At 42.1% G+C, this 20,356-nt stretch overlaps 1 protein-coding gene across 1 annotated transcript in view; it reads right to left on the reverse strand.

Annotated features, from left to right (window-relative positions):
* OBSCN (obscurin, cytoskeletal calmodulin and titin-interacting RhoGEF) overlaps positions 1-20,356 on the reverse strand; it is a 183,390-nt gene that overhangs the window by 39,675 nt on the left and 123,359 nt on the right. Inside the window, exons 75-91 of the mRNA XM_027660600.1 lie at positions 19,838-19,962; positions 18,434-18,462; positions 18,001-18,126; positions 17,154-17,293; positions 16,234-16,434; positions 15,804-15,886; positions 14,881-15,054; positions 13,475-13,634; positions 12,629-12,745; positions 11,248-11,412; positions 9,927-10,085; positions 8,858-9,035; positions 7,398-7,511; positions 6,795-6,962; positions 6,378-6,480; positions 5,692-5,821; positions 4,447-4,552 (exon numbers count right to left, since the gene is read on the reverse strand). Of these exons, the coding sequence (XP_027516401.1) occupies positions 4,447-4,552; positions 5,692-5,821; positions 6,378-6,480; positions 6,795-6,962; positions 7,398-7,511; positions 8,858-9,035; positions 9,927-10,085; positions 11,248-11,412; positions 12,629-12,745; positions 13,475-13,634; positions 14,881-15,054; positions 15,804-15,886; positions 16,234-16,434; positions 17,154-17,293; positions 18,001-18,126; positions 18,434-18,462; positions 19,838-19,962 (2,278 nt within the window). The remainder of the gene's footprint in view (positions 1-4,446; positions 4,553-5,691; positions 5,822-6,377; positions 6,481-6,794; positions 6,963-7,397; positions 7,512-8,857; positions 9,036-9,926; positions 10,086-11,247; positions 11,413-12,628; positions 12,746-13,474; positions 13,635-14,880; positions 15,055-15,803; positions 15,887-16,233; positions 16,435-17,153; positions 17,294-18,000; positions 18,127-18,433; positions 18,463-19,837; positions 19,963-20,356) is intronic.

Here is a 20,356-nt window from a genome sequence, read left to right on the forward strand (position 1 = left end):
CTGAAAATAGGTGGTTCATACAATTATTGTAACAGCAACTGCACTGAGGTGAGAATTAAATAATACAAATTAAATAATTGAATAAATCTAATGAAATCTCAAAATGTCTGTGAGTAAAAGTCTCTTTAATATTTATTAATGCCCGCTCCTGCAGGCCTCCCAAATTACCCTGAGCACGATATTTTTATATGTAACAGGTGTCAAAGGGCTTCAATATTCAAAAGTTCAGCAGGCCTCAGATGAGAAAGCTGAAAATAAAGTCAAATTTTTTATGTGTTATCCAAGGTGTGAGGGAGGATTTGAGCAATCCTATGTGAAGGATAGAACCACATGAAAGTAGGATGAGAGAATTTGGGTTTCTCTTTTGGTTTTAGGTTGTTGTTTTTGTCGTTTTGTTTTGTTGGTTTTTTTTTTCTCCCCGAGAGGAAAATATTCTGCATTCCATTTTAGCACCGGATTTATCATTTCAACTTTTCAAGAGCGTTTTAGGAAAAAAAAAAACAGCTTTGCAAAGCAGGAGCCCCAGAAAAGCAGGGTAAAAGCTGGAAGCATTAGGATCAGCCAAGTGCTTCTACAGGACCAGACTCCTCCTCGGTTAATAGATTAAAACATTGACTTACAAGTGATGAAACATTTAGGATAAGTGAATTCTGAATGGATGAAAGGTGCTTTATGGCCTTTATTACAACTTTTAAGCCTGTTTTCTCCACTCACAGGAGCATAAACCTATTTTTCCTGACGTGAACCATGGGAGCACTGCTCCATTTTCACGCCTCTCTGCTACATTTTGGAGATTAATCAGCAGCAGGGGATGCACAAACCTGACATGAACTGCTAAAGCTAAACCTAAAATGAGCAATTCCCACAATCACAGGACCATTAATGTTGGAAAAGGCTCTTAAAATCATCGAGTCCAACTGCTCAGCCAGCACTGCCACCGTGTCCCCAAGTGCCACATCTACAGGTCTTCAAAATATTGGTGACTCAATTCATGGAGACAACAGTTCCCTAAATTGTGTGAATGAAATTCAAGTGTTTTGAGCCCTCTCTCTCTCAAAAAAAAAAATAAAAAAATAGCCAAAACCAACCCTAAACCAAACCAACCAAAAGTTTCCGCTCCTGCAGCGATTGAATTTGCTCTGAGAAAACCATGTGGTCAGCCTAAAAATGTCACTCACCCGTGGTGACAACAGAATAAAAATAATGAGATAAATACCCTGATCATCACCCTAAACAGTGAACTTCCAAGTGGTCAGGGGAAAAAAATCCTATGCCCTATTTCTTCAGTGAAAGGGTGGCACCAGGAGATCTACTGTTCCTGTGTTTTAAAACAATCTTCCATGGGAGAGTCGTGGAATATTTAGCTTTTCCCTGCAAGGTGGGTATTACTAAATAAGGCAACTAAACATGCCCAAAGCTCTGCATGAGATCTATGGCAAAACCATGGAGAAATTCCTGTTCCCTGGCTGTAACTGCACTGGGAATTTTTATTTATGGCTTTGCTTATCTCCATTTGTTTACCTGACTCCTCCCCTTGCTATTGGCTCGTTCCTGGACCTGCCCACTCATAGGAAAATGGAACACCTTTCAAAAACTGGGCTTTTCTTTAAAAATGAACATTAGGGAGCCTGAGATGAGGGAATCACAACAGTGACATGTTAAAAAGGGACGGCAGAGCACAACAGCCCAGATCTGCCATGTGTAGGTTAAAGCAACAAGGTGCAAAGCAGACAACAAGTTTGAAGTCAAAGAGAAGGATCTTCTTCTGTTACACTTTTTTTAAAGTGTTTAAAACACTTCCAATATGCACAGAAAGAGGAATTTTTTAAGCAGCTCTCCATTGACTTCAGTGAAGCGACCAGATGTGGCTGAAGGCAGGTCTCAGCTCACAAGGGGACCCCTTAGTCCAGTGGTTTCCATCCTTTTTTTGGATTTGGTCCTTCCAAAGGGCCTGCAAATTCCCACAGCGCGAATTTAAACGAGAATTTTGGTTGTGAGACCTGCGGTGTTGGGCTGTGGGTCGTCACCAGCTGCAGGTCAGGGCTCACAAACCGCTGGACTAACGGTGTCCCAAAGTGTGACAGTGGGTTTGGCTCAGTACAGTACACAGTACACAAAGGCAGGAGGATACAAACTAAAATATTTGCCCTTAAAGCCCCTTGGGTGCCTCGGGAGACCCAGGCAATGGTCATTTCACAGAACCAAGGATAAATCAGGTAAAACTCAGACCCACAGTGCAGGTGAGCGAGGGAGCAGACACGGTATCTCTGTCCTGTGGTGCCAGCAGTAATGTTGTCCTCTTGGTGAAGTTACAAGCAATCCCATTATTCACAAATATAGGGTAAGGATGGAAAGAGAAAGCCTTCATGAGATCCATCCGTCCTCCAGTTCTTTACCAGATGAACCTGATTTTTCCACAGGCAGATCAAGGCTGGTTATTGATTCTCAAGAAAGCAACAAGTTCCCTCCTTGGTCAAATGCATCATGTCAAAATTCATCCCTGCTGAGATTCTGCTCACAACAATCCACTTGCTCCATGGATGAGCCTGTTTTCTCCACTGGCCTGAAGCAGCTCTCCCTCTGTTTCTCCCTGGAGGTGACTCAGGGATCTATTTCCTTCCCTATTACCAAATTCAAGCAATTGCACATCGCAGAGTAAACCTCTTTCATAACATTTCTGAAGCTTCCAGGCTAACTCCAATTCTATTTCTTCAATCAAGCGCAAAATTTGTTTTGTTTATGACTGCAGGAATAACAGCAGCTGAGTAATTTGGGGCTGAATATACACATTTGCAACCCCAAGAGCTGAAAATGCTCCTAACACTTTTTACAACCCTTGTTTTCCTTTATAACATCTTCTGCCTGAAGGGAACTTCATCAAGATACACCACCCTAACAGTGCTTTGTTTATGTTCCTCTGCATCCTGCATTTTTCTCTCTTTAGGGCACAGCAAAGACAAAACATTCGAGTACTTGAAGGTTTATTCTGCTGAAAAACAGTGTTTCTACACTAACACCATTCTCCCTGTAATGCTTTCTGATGGGAATCTGGGAAAGGAATAAAGGGAAAACAGGATTAAAATGAAGTCAAGCAAGTCCATAGATGAGGATACTAATCTTAATAGCTTATTGTGAGTGAATCCTCTTAATGCAATAACAAAACATTAGTGTCTCCAAGGGGCTGGTCTATAGGTCCATCCAGACCAGGACCCTGTCTCAGACAGGGCCAACAGTAGAGTACTATAGAAAATGATGAAGAAAACAGGAGTAGAGGACCACTTTCCCTGAATATTTTTCCAGATTCTCCAGCATTTTCTGCCCGGCAGCTTCTGGAATCAAAATTTCCTTAGTGGATATCAATAATACCAATTATCTCCTATCAAACAGGCACTTGAACTCCTGTTATTATCACAAGACAGTGTGGAATCACTGAAGATGAGGAAAGAAGGTTCTACAGCTGTTGGCAAACCTCTGGCTTTTGTTGACCATGTCTCCACCAACCACATCCGGGAGAGGTCTCTGGAACCAAGGTTTGCTGGCATGGAAAGGCCTGTACCTGTCCTAGTCCTCTCTGTTACCCTCCAAATCAGCATCTATTACCTACTAAAGGTGGTCCCTTGGCTGTATTATCCCCTGGGCTATTCAAGAAAGGCAGCACTGGTTGCTCCACGCTCAGCCAGCCAAGGACACTTCCAAGGTGCACAAAGAACCAATTCCCTATACCAGGAAAAGTCCCTTACACAGATGTACCCACACATTGAAAGTGGGTTGTGATGGGTCTGTAGCAAGCCTGTCTAACACTGTGTGTGGAAATCCCTTGGATGAGAAGGTAACTTTAGGCAGAAATACCTAAAGGTGTCAAGAAAGAGATGTGTTGTTGGATGGGTATAAAATCAATTCCTATGACCCTTCAATCCAGGGTAAACTTGTGGGAAAAAAAATAATAGACTCTATGACTATCCCAGAACAGTCTTAAATCATGGATGAGCCAATATTGCTCAGGGTTTACTGCTGTCAGTTCTGCTTTCTCAGTCACTCCTGAAGTTCTTCAGTGACATTTCAGATATAATCACAATATGCCTCCAGCTTTACTTACTGGCCCCTGTAACTCATGTTCTCCCAGGCTGACACACATTTTCAAGTATTCCAACAGAATATAGGACATTTTTCTTGCACTAGAGGTGTGACATACCCTTCATTTGCTCCTCCTTTCTCATATAATGCCTTGGCGAGCATTATATGAAGTTGATTTGCCAGGTTTGGAAATCAACAGATGGTGATGGGTCCAGAGCTGAGCTGCACTCTGCCCATGCACATCTGGGTAGACATACAGATACAGGAACACCAACAACCAACATGGATAAGATGGCAAATATATTCGACCCTCAGCGAGGTGGTTTTGGAGGAATTCAGGGACCTACTTACGGAGCTGGGCAAGGACCGTACCTTCGATGGTGATGGCTTGGTCTCCTCTCCTCTCCTGGGTCAGGGCTGCAGCACTGTGGTGGTAAAGCTCTGCTCCACTTTTTGCAGACCCTAATCTGTTCATCAGCTGGAGAGAATTGGGCAGTGCCCAGTGAAACACGGGGGGTTTGATGACAACAAAAGCTTCCTACGCTGCATTAAACAACTCGATGCATTTAAACGACAACGGGAACGGGTGAAGGTGTGACCCCAATTCTAAGCTGGGGTTTTGAAGGGACACTTTGCTGCTCAGTGGAGTTCTTGATGATATTTTACCAAAAATGACCCCACACAGACAAATCACACCAAACTGACATCGGCAAACTTAGTTATTTACTTAATTATTTGCAGTTTGCAGCCTGTGGCTCGGTCCTGATTTAGCTCTGTCTCTACCAACAGGCACAGATTCTGCTCTGTGCCCTTAGTTGGCAAATAAAGAGGGTTTTGTTTGTTCATCATCCATTAATCTATGGGGGTTTATTCATCCAAGGGGATACTGGACCTTGGGGTCTTAGTTAATGGCAAATGCAAAGCAGTCTGATTTTGCTAAAATTCTAATAGAAGTCTTTAAATTATGGCAAACATCCTAAACACTTCCATGAGCTGAACCATTTACCAAGGGGCAACTGACCCATTAATTTCCTAAACCAAGATCAATTATTTTTATTGCCCAGCCCTCAGAGCTTATTACTATTTTATTACAATAAATGCATAGACTATGACTAATTCTCAGAAAATATTTTGCATTTATTTTGATTTATTAGATACTTCCATGTATACTTGCTAAACAAACAGAAATTTGTTTGTGTGTTTCAATTGTTTATACTTCTAATTAGATTTAATTTCTTGCTTTTATCTTTGGATGATTTCTTAGTAGCAGCATGAATGTGTCATAATCTAAAGACAGTCCGGGAACAAAACGTCACATCAGAGTGTCCCTAAACTTTGTAAGAGTTAACTCTAGAGATCTGGATCTGAGTTTGAGCTACAGAACAAGCTCAGCTCATTACTACTTGAACCAGCAAGCTCTCAGATCAGGATATTCTGAAACTTTTGGATGTTCACAATCCAGATCAATTCAGCCTGACTTTCTATATAATTTTTTTATATGCCAGGTGGCAACAGTTACTCTGCCTCTGATCTCATGCCATGGGTCTGCTCCAGTAAAATGAATTCTTCTACCTGTATCATTCCACATGACAGGTATTTAAATCTCTCTGAACTCACCTCACATTCATAGTGTCCCATGTCTTCATTGGAAGGGTTCTTGACCACCAGGACCACGATGCCACTCCGTGGTTCACTGAAAGCCTGGTATTTACTTGTGTCCTTTATCAGCACCCCATCTTTGTACCATCTGTGTGTGGAAAACACGGGGTATAAGCCAGGAAAAATACAAACAGTGTCAAGAGATGCCCACCTCACTGACCCAGCTATCAACCAACTCAATAGTTAATTTTAAACATGTGTGACCCACTCACCTGCAACCAGTTTGGAAGGTTGGTTGCAGGTGAGTGGGTCACACGTGGATACTAAAATACACAAGATTCTTCTCAAGCAATCTCATCAGCCAATGCAGGAAAAGGGCTTTAAATGATGCAAAGATTTGCTGAGCTTTTTGTCTGAATACTGGTTGGTGATAAAATCAGTTCAGGTGTAAGGCAGGGAGGATAAAGGAATGATAAAATTGTTAGATCTGATACAGCCAGCGATTATCTGTAGGGGTTTTTTTTTAGATCCTAGCTACAATAAATGGCTGAGAATCTCAGGAATGCTGGGATTGGGAAGACCCAGGATTGGGATGGGTTGAAGGTGGAAGACACAGAGAAGAAAGGGTCATAACCTTGAAAGACTTTTCTGACTATGCAAAGTGGGAAACCAGGATTTGTCCCAGTGTGACTTGTAGGACTGACCTGATTTGAGGCCTTGGTGCTCCTTCCACAGTACAGGTGAACTGGGCATCTTCACCCTCCACAAAATAAGCATTTCTGACCTTGTTCACAAATCTTGGTGGCACTGCAAAGCAAAGGTAAATCAAATAATAGCTGGAAATAGGACCAGGAAGGAAGGATGTGTCCCTGACCAGGTAATTCTCATGGTGTCTGCACACAGGACACTAAAGACCACATTTTTTGCCCTAAGAACAGTTGACTACACTTGTACATAAAATAACTTTTTTAAAACATTATCCAGTGGGTGTTATACAGACCTTCATCATAGAAACACAGACAATCCCTGCCCTGGTCCTTCTGGCCACACTATTCCTTACACAAGTTCAAAGTATCACATAGCAGACCCCTTTAAAACAATGCATCTGTGCAGGACTTTACCTTGAACAAGGATCTTTCCCAAGGTACTGGCATTTCCAGCAGGACTGGAAGCAAAGCACATGTATTGTCCTGTGTCAACACCTGTCAGGTTGTCCAAGATCAACGTGCAGGAACCATCGGGATCTTCTATTATAATGTGATGGGGATCCACCTCCACTGGCTTTCCATCTGAAAGGCAAAGGCAAGTGATTTTTTTGCAATATCTTTGTATGTTATGTTTTCTCCTTGGGATTTATCCAGCTTTTCCACTTGAGAGGACTGAGAGCTGTATTTGCTTTATTGCAGCTGATGTTGGTAGCTGGGGAATGAGCTCCTCATCTTTTTGTCCAGCTCCCTGCAGAATATCCTCTGGGCAAAGCACTTTTGAGGGACCTCATACGTCACCAATCCTCACTGAACAGTGACATTTTTCCAGAGTATGTGCTGTGCAGTCACAGCTCTGGTTTGCCAGCCAAAGGAACACCTCCAAAGTGACCATAAACACGCTCACTAGACTTTGGTATCTTGAGGGGATCAACTCTTTGATTACCCACCAACCAACCATCAAACAATACAGACAGAGGACGAACTTGGAGGAGGCATTTCGTGGCTTCCTGCCCTTACCTTTGTACCAGCTGATGGATGGTTTGGGAGCTCCCACCACTTTACAGGCCAGCTTGACTGTCTCTCCCAGCTCAGCCGTGCAATCCGCCAGTTCTTCCTCGAAGTCTGGAGGTACTGAAACATCAGGATAAGTCGTGTTAGTCTGGAGGAGGGCGGCCCTGCCCAAGAGTGGCTGCTGCTATGTAAGGTAAGAATAGATCTGCAAATCCGTGAGGTTCAGAATGGAAAGCTGAAAGGAAATTTTAGCAGCTCATGATTTTCCAGGTGAAGTGCTGTCCTTGCTTATCTGAGGCTAAATTCAGTCCATCAAACGTCTGTTGTTGGCCATAAAGTTAGGCCACATTAAAAAAAAAAAAGGTTTTGTTGCTGACCATGATTTTTAATGAGCACATCCATTATTCAGACACCACTCAGATGTCACCATTAACATAATTCCTCAAATAAAATGAGGAATTTTATGAGGAATTTGGATATCCAAACTAGTATTCTGTTGGTATCCATACAATAAAATCTATGCTTTCTAGAATCAGAGAATCCTAGACTGGTTTGGGTTGGAAGATATCTGAAAGATGATCTAGTTTCAACCTGCTGCCACGGGCAGGGACCTTCCACCAGACCAAGTTCCTCTAAGCCCTATCCAATTTGGCCTTGAACACTTCCAGGCATCCACATCTTCCCTGGGCAACTTGTCCCTTTGTTAAGGGACTTTATTTTAACCCATTATTACCATATGAAACAATGCAAAATTATTCTGATAGTCTTCCTCATTAAAACACCTCACTAAAGGCACAAAAGTTAAATGCCCAGACTTGTTTTCAGGGTATATAGATTAAATACAATCCTCTTCTGGCATTTTAAGGTGCAAATATCCTTATACCATAGAGGACACCATTCGTAGCTTATGCTTGGAAAACAAAGATTTAATATCCCTGCTCACAAATGTTGTGGATAGAAAATTGGTGGAATCTCTAATGACACTGAGGATGATGCAGCCTGAATGACCAGAGAAAATTCCAAAGCAAACCCAAGTGCACAGATAACAGCAGTGCAAGCCAGAAGTCAAATAAAGGGTCTCATACACAAAAAAGTCACAGGGGGATTTAAGTTGATGAGTGCAGGACTCTGGATCAGAGTCCAACCCAACTCTTTCCACATTTTCTTATGGAATAGGTGTTTCAACCCTCTGATCTCCTTTGTGGCCTCCTCTGGACCGACTGCAGCAGCTCCATATCCTCCTGATGTTGGGGGTCCCAGAGGTGGATACAACACTGCAGCTGGAGTCTCACAAGAGCAGAGCAGAGGGGTAGAACCACCCCCCTCGATTCTGCCCGCGCGGTGTTTGGATCACCACAAACGGGTCCTCTCCCCTTGTGTGCTCATTCCCCTCCTGAACCAAGGAGACCACCCAAGAAAAAAAAAATAAAAAATAGGGGGGTTGGGCTATCTTGGGCCAGGCTTACTCCAGATGGGCTCGCTGATCCGCTGCTGTATTCCACAGATCTCCTTCACCCAGGAGTTCTTGATGTTCACGGTCCGTGCCTGGAGCAGGTACTTGCGGACCAGGTCCTCCCGCTCATGCCAGATCTCGAACGCCCGGTCGTCCCCTTCCACCAGGTCGTTCACATCTATGTTGTTCAACTGTGTGGCAGAAGGACAAGGAACTCAGCACGTATCCCAAGTTCTCAGGAATTCCCAGCAGCAAAAGGAATTCTCAACGGCTTCCAAAGGTATTTTTTGGATTGCATGAGCAACGCGACGCGGCTTTGGTGAACAGCAATCAGAGGGACTTTGAGAGCAATTTTCCCCAGTATACTTGACTTTGTGGTTCCCAAACTGACATTTTACCGGGAATAATAATCCCATTTCAGGAAAATAATGTAATATCTGCCCATGAATATCAATTAAGGCAGAGATCAGGACTTTCAGGATGTCCCAACTGAGCTTGGTCAAGAGCTCCATGGGTTTTTTTGGTTGGTGTTTTTGACTGGAGTTGAGCATCTCTTGCCTCGTGAAAACTCTTTCCTCAATTTTTTTTAGTCTTAACCTTGAATGTCTGAAGATGAGTTGGTCAAATTCTCTGATTTTTTTTTTTTAATTTTTAAGCAGGAATTTGTGTCTGGAAAGGGTGTAACCAGCAGAGAGAACTCCATGGAATGTAGCATGTGACCATAACATTTCTTCCAATCCATTTCTTCCCAATATTAGAGACTGCCAAACCCAAAGATTTACAAATGCTAGTAAATACTATAAACAGCAAAATTCACCTCAATATAATGTATTTATGGTGTTAATGAGGTAAGAAGGATGAATTAATACTTGTAATTTCATCGCTACATCCAAGTTCTGATTATTTCTGATGTGTTTCTGTCAATTCTGACAATGATATTTTGGTATAAATGTGGATTCTACTTGTGCTTCAAAGAGTTTTTGAAACAAAGGAATAGCTCAAAAGGATTAGAGAAATGTCCAAGCTCGATGCAAATGTGAAGTGACAGAGAAATGCACCAGGGGAGGATAAAGTGACCAGACCTTCATGATGTTCTTGAAGATGTAACTGTAGGTGTCTGTCTTTGTGTCTCGCTTTGGTTTGCAGATCACAAGGTAATTTTTGAAGAGGAAAACGTGTCTTTTGTGTCCTTTCCATGCCATTCTAGCTCCTGGAGCTCCTTCCCACACAATGAAGTGGCCCTGATAGGAAAAAGAAGGAAAGAGCACGTTGTGATGCATCTGGAATAATTAATAAATAATAGTAATATTATAATATAATAATAGTAATATAATAAAAATAGGTAATAAAAAATGATGATTCACCATAATTTTTCAGTGAGCAGATAAATGTTTCCTGTTACATCATCACCTGGTTTGTCTCTGGTTTAATTACAGCACAGCAGATGGTTTTTAATGCTAAAGGTGACCCATCAGACCGACAGAACCACCAGGGGTACACACAGGGGTTGTCATCACATTGTCCTTTCAAAGGTGTGGTTTGTTGCCAGAAAAATACAGAGCACTTGTCAGGTAGGAGCACTCTTGGAAATACTAATGAAAAATTGCATTTTGTGTGTTATACAGACTATTTATCTGATGATTTGGTTGCTTTTACCAGAGCAGAACATTAATTTCACATACCTTCACTAAGCTCGATTAGTGACAGGGGTTTCCCCTTGTCACCACTAGGAAAAAGTAAACACTTGAGGGTGTGATTGGACTCTTTTTTTTGAATGTCTAAATGTGGATAGATGAATCCCCATCGCTGTAATTCAGCCTTACAATTCCACTCGGGAATACACCATGATTCCCATGGAAAACATTGGATACAAACAGACACAATAAATGACTTGCCCAGAATGGCAAGTAAGTCTATAAAGAAACAGAAATTTGAGTAAGGGTGTTGAAAGTCCCAGGCTGGTGTCCTAATAGCTGAGTCATCTTTCCTCTGTGATCCTAAATCCCACACCTGGTTCATGGGAGAGACCTGGAGGAGAATCAGGTCTTTAGATGACAATATTCAGGAGTTGGCCCGTGTAGCTTGGGAATAATAAGAGAGGAAGAGGAGGAGGAAGAAAAATGCCTTAAAATCATGTGGGATCCCAGAACAAATCTCTTCCTGTTTGATGAGTGGATCAGAAAGACAAATAACTCCATTTTGTGTGAGCTGCTCCATCAGTGCCTCTGCTCTGCTGCTCCAAACCTTAGGTCAGCCAGGGTTGCTCTGAAGCAGCAAAAAATGGGAGAAGCAAAAACTCTCTTTCAGGCAGGGTGTCTAAAGGAGCTTCCTGTAGGAATTAAGGCTACTCAGGACCCAGTGGAGGCACAGGTGGCCCCAACACCACTGAGGAATCCCAGTTACCTGCCGGATGGGTTCACCAAGGCTCTCCAGGGTCCCTGGATAATTCTCAATCAGCGAGACGTGGAGGTTGTTCTCTGCCCTCCGGGTCAGTGCAGACACCACAGCATAAGCCTGTTCCAGCAAGGTGCAGTTTTGGCTGTTTCTTGCTTTGTTTCGGATTAATTCCTGCAGAAGAATGAAGGGCAATCAGAGAAAAAACCCACATTTTCTCCAGAGCCAAAGAGTTTCTCAATATCTCTTCCAATTCTTTCACCTTTCAACTTTTATCCCATTTTTTTTTCACCATGTGCTGCTCAGATAATAAAGTATTTTCTTTCCTACAGCCTTAATGACTAGCCAGTTTGGCTTTTCCTTGTATCCTTTCAACAAAGTTGAAACAAATACCAGAAAGCGATTGAAACCCCAAAAATTCCAAAGCAAAATGTATCCATTGCACTTCTCTTCTGCTTACCCTCACAACACCACAGAACAAGCAATTCAAGTGACAGAGCTGAACTAAGAGTCAACATGAGATTAATAAAAAGAGAGGTTGTTGGGAGAAATATGAAATGCCAGTTTTCCTGCTCTTCTCAAATTTGTTCCTGTTCCTCTCTTTCAGCAATGAAGGCAGGGAGAGTGCTTTCACTCCTCCAAGAGACCCTTAAAAATTTTGGTGTTTCTGTCCAAGGATGTGTTCAAAATTAGAAAGCTCTTCAGACTATTCAAATTGCTCATTTATATAACACTAGAACACAGAAATATTTTGTCTTCTTCCTGGACACTCTAATGCTATTTCCCATGAAAATGCTGTTTAAAATGCTGCTCTGAAATGTTTGCTCATGGCCTGGGCTAGAACCTGAGACAGCAGGACAGATGAAAGCTTGAAAGATTAAATATTTCAGGGTGGTAGAATGGGGCAAGGCTTTTCAGAAAATAAAAAAACTCCATCTTACTATAATGCCAACATAAAACACAAGTTAAAAAAGTGGTAAGCCAATATCTTACACTTTGGAAAATGCTTAATTTTATAATGTAAGTGTTGCTTAGTTTGAAGAAACTTGATACTTGTCATGGATATATACATACATGTATTCATATATATATAAACACATTTTTTACACATATGTATTCATCTATTTAAAGATCATTCAGATAAAGCTCACAGGGCTTTAAGGGGTTGGATATTTTGCACCTCTACATGAATTTACATTTACAGAACTATTTAAAGAAAATCACCACTGGTGGTGGTTACTCTCTTATTTAGACAATCAGCTCTCAGTTGTAGTTGCACCAGAAGGAAGCCAAGAAATAGGAAATAAAAAAAAAAATCTTTTTCTCCACAAGCTGCACAGAGCAGAGCATCAGATATTTTAACCTGTCAGACAAAATAAAACCTCCTTACCTTAATTATTGTCTGATACTGCTGGATCCTGTTTATGGGTTTTTCCAAGTAGTGCTGCAGTGGTGGGATAAGTGGCTGTGAAGGATCTTCATTAGTTTCAAATTCATCTGTGTATCTCTGGAAAAAATACATAGAGAAATGAGGAAAGGTTGTCATAAAGGGCAAGATAAATAATGACTCCTTGGAAAATGCTCATGGGAATGTGGGGTGAGTGTGAACACGGGCATTTGTTTTCTAGTGAGCATCAGGCTGGAGTAACTGCTGAGTAGGTACTAAAAAAAGTACCTACTACTTTTGCCCTAAAAGTAGGAGGCTGGGAGAGGGTAAAAGTGCAGGATCTGGGTTTGAGTATTGGATGGGCAGAGGAGCCATCCTTGCTACTCAAGGGACCCACAACCACCCGTGTGCTCGTGGATCTGGAGCTCTGTGTGTGTGTTTTCACCAGTGAACTTCAATCCTGAGCAGCTGGAGCAGAGAAGGAGGATTTGTCTATTATATATTTATTATCCATACTTATGATATCTATGAGTTCACTTGGCCTTATAATGTGGTGGTTCTTAAAACCCCCCTTACAGTCACACCAGCACAGCCACATTCATGTCTGTATGATCTTTATAAGATTAATAAATGCATAAGCATACAAAAGTATGTTCCTATACTGATTATACCTACAAAGAAGAGCAAGACAGTGAACTAAAAATCGTTATATTTAGCACAAACTACAAAAGATATTAACAATCCTTTTGAGGATCCTTTTGTTCATCACATTTGTGATGAATAACTACATTTCTCCATGCAGTGGGTTACAGGATGCACTTCCCACAGGTACTTTGGTTACTGCCTTACCTTGTAGAAGTCCTGGACAGCTTTGCTGACAACAACAGACTCAGCCTGTACCCTTCCCACCAGGTACTGGATGTACCTGTTAAACTCTGCCTCGTGCTTGATAAAGCACATGGCCACGTCATCATCAGTGTCACAGCCCTGCAGGCTCCGGAGGAAGACACTGTGGAGGCAAAGGAAAGAGGACAGCTGAGGAGAAGGTGCTGGAATGAGGCTGGAACACAGCCCCAGCAGCCAGGCTTTTGAATCAGGTCAGAGGAAATGACTGGGGGGCACATTAGCATCAAACATCTCAGTGCCCCCTCACCCACCAGGATGCTAAACCTCTCAGCTTGGATGGAGGTATGGGAAGCTTTTACAAGGACATGGAGTGACAGGACAAGGGGGAATGGTTTTAAATTGACTGAGGGTAGGGTTAGATTGGATATTAGGAAGAAATTCTTCCCTGTGAGGCTGGGGAGGGACTGGAATGGATTTCCCAGAGAAGCTGTGGCTGCCCCATCCCTGGAAGTGTCCAAGGCCAGGTTGGACGGGGCTTGGAGCAGCCTGGGCTAGTGGAAGGTGTCCCTGTTCATGGCAGGGGGTTGGAACTGGATGAGCTTTAAGTCACTTCCAACCCAAACCATTCCATGATTCTATGAAATGCCCTGCAAGGAAGGTAGGGAGAACTTTTAAGGTCTTAGCTCAAGCTGGGAAGTTAAACCCTGAGTATAAGGATCTTTGAGCCACCCACAGGAGTGAAAATAGAGATCCTCACTCTGTTTCATGAGAGATGTTGAGGCAGGTTCACATGTACAAAGCTGAAGGGGGAAAGAGGAGGGAAATCTATTTTCATGGCCCAGATCTGCAGTAAATCCTTGGAGAAGACAGAATCACTGTGCCATGTGAGCAGCCTGCCACAGCTAGATGTGTTTGGATTGCATGGATGTTCAGTTTTAGACGAATGAATGTCTCTGTGAAGACACCACTGAAGTCCCTGTAAGACCCTGCTGCCTTTTTTATAATAATCCATTATTTTTCAGTTAAATTAACTTAAAAGGCAAGAAATAAGCTGGACATATGAAGCCTTGAAGCTCTGAAGGGTATTATAGAAGTCCCAATCCTGTGATCTGATTGAAAGCATGTCATCATTTATCATCCTGAAAGGACCATCCATTCCCTTGCACCTCAGTATTGCCAGTGCTTCACTGGCACTTAATACTAGTATTATTATAATATATAAAAATTATAATATTTATGTAATAATGCATCAACATAATAATATAATAAAATATAAATAATAACAACTGTTATGATGATGATAATAATAATTATTATTTTTGTTGTTGTTGTTATTATTATAGTGTGGCTCTGACACCTTGTATGTGAACCACTCCTCGGTCTCAAATGAAGGCACAGGGAATGCCCACCTGGAATGGAAGCGACCAATGTCATCAATATTCCTGAAGATGGTGGATTTCTGACTGGCTACAGCTCCTGGGACGTTGGGACAGGTCTCTGTGTACTTGAGGTGATGAGTCAGGAGGAACTGCAGGTCTTGAATGTAATCCTCCTCTGAGATCAGCAGTTCCTGGATGAGAACACTGAGGGGAAGATGAAGAGGCAAAAAGAAATCACAGAAAAATCATTACAGTTGCCCTTGAGATGCATCCTCAGACATGGGGAAACCAGAATTGCAGAGGTACTGCAGTTCAGGATCTCGTGAAATCAGAGATATTCCAGGATTATGTTCTGTAAAATTCTCCTTTAAAGTTATCCAACATGAAAAAAAGCTTCTGGGGAGAATTTAGAGCCCCTTCTAGGGCCTAAAGGGGCTCCAGGAGAGCTGGAGATGGACTTGGGACAAGGGATGGAGGGACAGGACACAGGGAATGGCTTCCCACTGCCAGAGGGCAGGGTCAGGTGGGGCACTGGGTAGGAATTCTTGGCCGTGAGGGTGAGGAGCCCTGGCACAGGTTGCCCAGAGAAGCTGTGGCTGCTCCATCCCTGGAAGTGTCCAAGGCAAGGTTGAAGCAACCTGGGATAGTGGAAGGTGTCCCTGCCCATGGTAGGGGGTGGGACTGGATGATCATTAAGGTCCCTTCCAACCCAAACCATTCTGGGATTGCCTGGAATTTTCCTTGGCTGAAATCAATGGAAAAATCCAATCAAAGACCCCAAAATACAAGTCAGATCTAATCCAGGGTTTGCTTGATCCTGGGAAAGGGAAGGGGGCAGGACTGAGCAGAACAAAAGCAGTGACTCTCATAGGAAGGACTCAGAGGTCAACACTCCTGTTAGTTCAAAAGGCAGGAAAACTCAAAGGTGCAAATACCAAAAGACACGAGCTCACCTCAGCTTCCTTTTATATTCATCTTCAGAAACAAACTCTCCAGGAAACTCAGGGATTTCTGTTGTCCCCCACTCTGGTGACAACTGCAGTACAAGAAAAAGAAAACATTTTTCTTTTAAGTGACTATTTCTTTGCAGTGCTTTTATCAACGCACACTGAGGCATATCCCTCACATGCTCACAGTCCCTCTCAAGAATTCCTAAGCCAGTGTGAAATTTCTATTTTGCTGGAGGGTGATTTGGCCTTTCCAACCCAGGCACCCCTGCACACACCACAGTTATTGTCTAATCAAAACTTGAAAAAGCCTGACCACATTACAGATCCCTTCAACAAATTCCTCACCCATCACTCCTTGCAAAAGGGATGGCTCCAAACTGCAACAGGAGCGAGGAATTTTGGATGAAAAATAACCAAGGACGAGATCAGTCACCTTTAATTTCTTGTCCAGATAAGCTGGAGACACCCAACCCTGCCGAGAGGGACTCGATTTCGTGGGTTTAGTCCTGACCAGCCACTTGAGAGGATGAGCTGAATCAAGGACTTCCACGTATTGTCCTTCCTTCAGGGTGATGGTTTCCCTGTCAGGTGCAGCAGGGACATAGTCAGCAGTGACCATGTAGACATCAAAGATCTGCAGGAATGAAACAACAGTTATTTTCTGCTCTGGAAATGTAGAGCAATACCAGAAGTGTGAAAGTGTTTATCTCCATTCAATGTTTCGTTCTCCGGCCTTTGTAGGGCAAAGAAAACCACTGTTTGCTTTTTGTAAGTGGAAGACTAAATCTCTTGGAGGCCTTCAGGTATTTTCAGAACTGTCTGTCTGAGGTGGTTCATATTTACACCACAAAACAAAGAGTTTTTCTCCAAAAGTAAAAAAAGCCCACTCCAAAAAAACCCCAAAACCAATGGTCCTGAAAACTTATTTCCTGAAAATAAGTCACATTTCAAAAGTTTTAATTAATTAATTATTTTTTTTTTAGGAAGAGTTTTTGACGTGATCACCTCAAAAATTCTAATTTCTAATTTTCACGGCATTCTCTTTTTTGTCACAAAGAACTCCACAACAAAATTCTCCGGGACAGCTCTCTCCAAGGCCCACAGAAAATCAAGCTCTGACTTCCTGAAGCTCAGCCACGAAATCAAGAGGTGCCAAATGATGGATGAGTTTTGACCATGTTGACTCGAACAACTTGATTCTCTGTATCACAGACCCAATATTTAACTATTAAATACACCTTCTAAAGTGAATTACAGCCCTAAAAGGGGGTGGGTGTCCTTAAACTGTAGAAAACTGGTTATTTTGAGTAAAGTTTTCCCCTGGTGCCAAACTTGTCCATAAAGATATTGTACCTCTCCTCTGGAATCCCCATCTTCAGACTCAGAGGAGGACTCCTGAGCTATGGATGAAGGTCTGGACCGTCCATGGCGAGGAGATGCAGAGGGAGTTTTTGAATCATCATCACTTTCTGCACCTGGCACTCGAAGCTTGGCTGAAAAGAAAAGCAAAGTGTGATATAAAGATAAACCTGTAATAGTTTTTAATTTCTTTAAAGCAAACATTCCCTAGGAAGAGCATTTGTAGTAGTATTTAGTGTTATTTCCTGTGGATATTTAGGGTTAAATAAAAATTTGGGATGTTTTAATACAAGATGTTGAATGCCTACTGCATGTATTGCCACTACACTGCAAGAATATTTCTTGGAGAAATAATGCCTCTATTTTTGTTTCAAGTCAAAATTTTTCCACCAGATAACCAGGACAAACACAGACAAGGATTTTCATGTAATTCAACAAACTGTTGCTGAGAGTGCAACTCATTGCACAGTTTTTAGCCTTAACTTGATTTTAAAATCCCAGTGTGAGCTAAAACTTGAAGGTGTGTGAAGTCTTGAAAGCAGGATTGTTTTCCAACTCAGGAGGGTTCAATATCTGAGGAAACTAAAATACCTAAGATGAGAAAAATATGCTGCTATTTTTAGAACTTAATAAAATAGCTTTTTTTCCCCCTAGTTCCAAACTGTAAACTAAGACACAGTTTGGATGGACTCCCACTAAAATTTCTGAGTCCTGAACTTATGTGGGATGCTTGGCTTAAAACCTACTGCTATAAATCCCACTTTTAATTAAATAACACCTAAAAAAAGTGATTGCATTTTTTTTTCTACATTAATTAAACTGTGTTTGGCAGGTTCCTTACCCTGAGTTATTTTTGCAGACACCATTTCCGAGATCCGTGAGGTGAGTTTCTGGAAGAACTCTTCTGAGCCAACATCAGCTAATGAAATAGGGCTTTTGGGAACACCTTCCCTTCCTTCAAGGTCTCCTGAAAAAGAGAGGTTCTGCTATCAAGATGGGAATTGGGAAGTAATCTTTTTTTTGAGTAATAAAAGCTGCCATGGAAGGAAGGTCTGATTTTCTTCTCTTCCCCTGTTTTTAAAATTTTGCTTGCTCACAGTCCCCCAGATTAATTCAGCCTTGAACAGAGAGCAGTCTGAGAACTGAAAAGTTCCAAAATTTCAGATAGTTTTAAGAAAATGGGACAAAAGTGGGTGGTAATCATTAAATACATGGACAACCTCAGCTGTACATATGAAAGGTAGGAGTAGGGGAGAGAAAATATCTTCTCTTACCTTCTCTTGCTTCAGAGGGATGAATAGCTCTGAAAAATAAAGTAAAGCAGAATTAAAAGTTAAAATAAAATGGGTAGTAAGGAGAGCTAAATGAGGAACACATTCCCCCTTCTCCCCCCTTGGATATAAAGGGAATATCTAAGTTAGGGCTCTGGTTTGGGCTGCAGGTGCTGGGAGTTGACACACACCAGGGTCACTGTGAGAAATGAGAATTGTGGCACCTGGCTTATATGGACAAACAAAAAAAAGTGGGTGTTTTAGACTTGCAGCCGAATCCCATCTGAGAATTGTCCTTATTCCTGATTTTTATTTCAACCTGGAGCTTGAGAAGACCAGGAGTGGGTTGCAGAACAGAGTAGGTTCCATCTCCCTGGTGCTACTGGGACTTTCTCCCCAGCTGACACTGCAGTGACACTTCTGCAGTCAGAGACATTATGTCAGGTGGGATCTGTGGTGTCAGTCAGTTTTCAGTAAAGTAATTCTCAACAATTTCCAGTGATTTCATCAGGAAACCAAAGGTTGGATAACATGATCTGCTCCCATCACATCAGGATGCCTGTGTGTTGGGAAACAAGGTGACTTAGTGGTACTGCCATGGTTTTGAGGTCCAAAAAGTCCTTTCTTACACTGACAGCTTTTACCAGCACCAAATTAATTCGTGTCAGCAGGGAAAGGGTAGATTTTTTCGCAGATGTGAAGAACTACCAGCATTTGCTTGGGTCCCTTGAAGAGAACTTGTGGCATTTCCCAGGACTAAAGCTCTGTAAAAATTAATATCCTGATGTCAACATCTCTGCTGTGCCTCAGTTTCTTGGAGGGAGGATACAAATTCCAATTGCAAAAGCTGATCATCCCTAATTCTCTGTTAGCACATAGGAAGCAAGAGGAAGCTCATCCCACTTGATAAATGATAAACCACACATCACTGGGAAAGGCTGCAGTGGAATAGGTAAAGTCACACTGCAGCTTTCTTCCATTCCTTCACATTTCAGAGGAAAACTGGCCAAGCTTTTTTAGGCCAGACATGTTCCAGAAGCTAATTTGTGTTCAGGTGATACCACTTTCCAGACTGTATCTGCCTAATGTCCAAACCAAGAACAGTGAATTGAGGAGATTAACCTTCAGATGCATTTGTGAACAAGAAATTTGTGCAATAGACCCTTTTCACCTACTTTTTCTGTGTATTTCAGGATTGGCAAGTAACAGCCAGACCTTGACCCTGTGAATTTTTTTTGCATTCTGCTCAAGAGATGAAAAAGTCGCAAGAGTTTTACATGAGCTACCCAAACTCATTTATTCTTTTGATCCCTCTTCCCCATCCTCCCTGATCATCAAGAATAAATGTCTGACCTCGATTTCAGAGTATTTACAGCACTTTCCATCCCTGGGTGGCCAAGCACTTACCCCAGTGTGGTCATGATGGCTTCGGACACCATCACCCTCTCCTGGGTCAGAACTTCAGCTTCTTTCACTGCAAGATTAGGGTTTGTCATTAGAGGACAGAAGGCAGAGAATACTTGTTCCCACTCCTCTGTTGCTGAGAGTTTGCTCCTCTCCCTGGTCATGTTCACAGGATTGCCCCATTTCTCTACACTGCCCAAGCTCTGTTCCTGTGGCTCTTGGTACAGTAAAAATGTGGGATGCAAGGAAGGATAACAGAAAAATGGGGTCCTCTACAGTGCTGCCCTTACTCCCAGCCTATATTTGCTTTTCCCCTATTTTACTGAAGGAATAGAGTCAAAAGAGGCCCTGGAAAGCTCTGTAAAAATAAAGTCAAGTAATTTTAGCTGCCTGAAGGCAATTTTACATTGCAAAATAACAGAGTGAAGCACTCAAACTAATTTTTTAAATGACGGCTTTTATGTCACATTGCCTTTCTCTCTTTCTCTCTCTTTCTGTCTCTCTCTCTTTCTCTCTCTTTCT

This window comes from Corapipo altera, unplaced genomic scaffold (assembly GCF_003945725.1).
Source record: "Corapipo altera isolate COAL_440 unplaced genomic scaffold, ASM394572v1 126, whole genome shotgun sequence".
Taxonomy (NCBI): Eukaryota; Metazoa; Chordata; class Aves; order Passeriformes; family Pipridae; genus Corapipo; species Corapipo altera.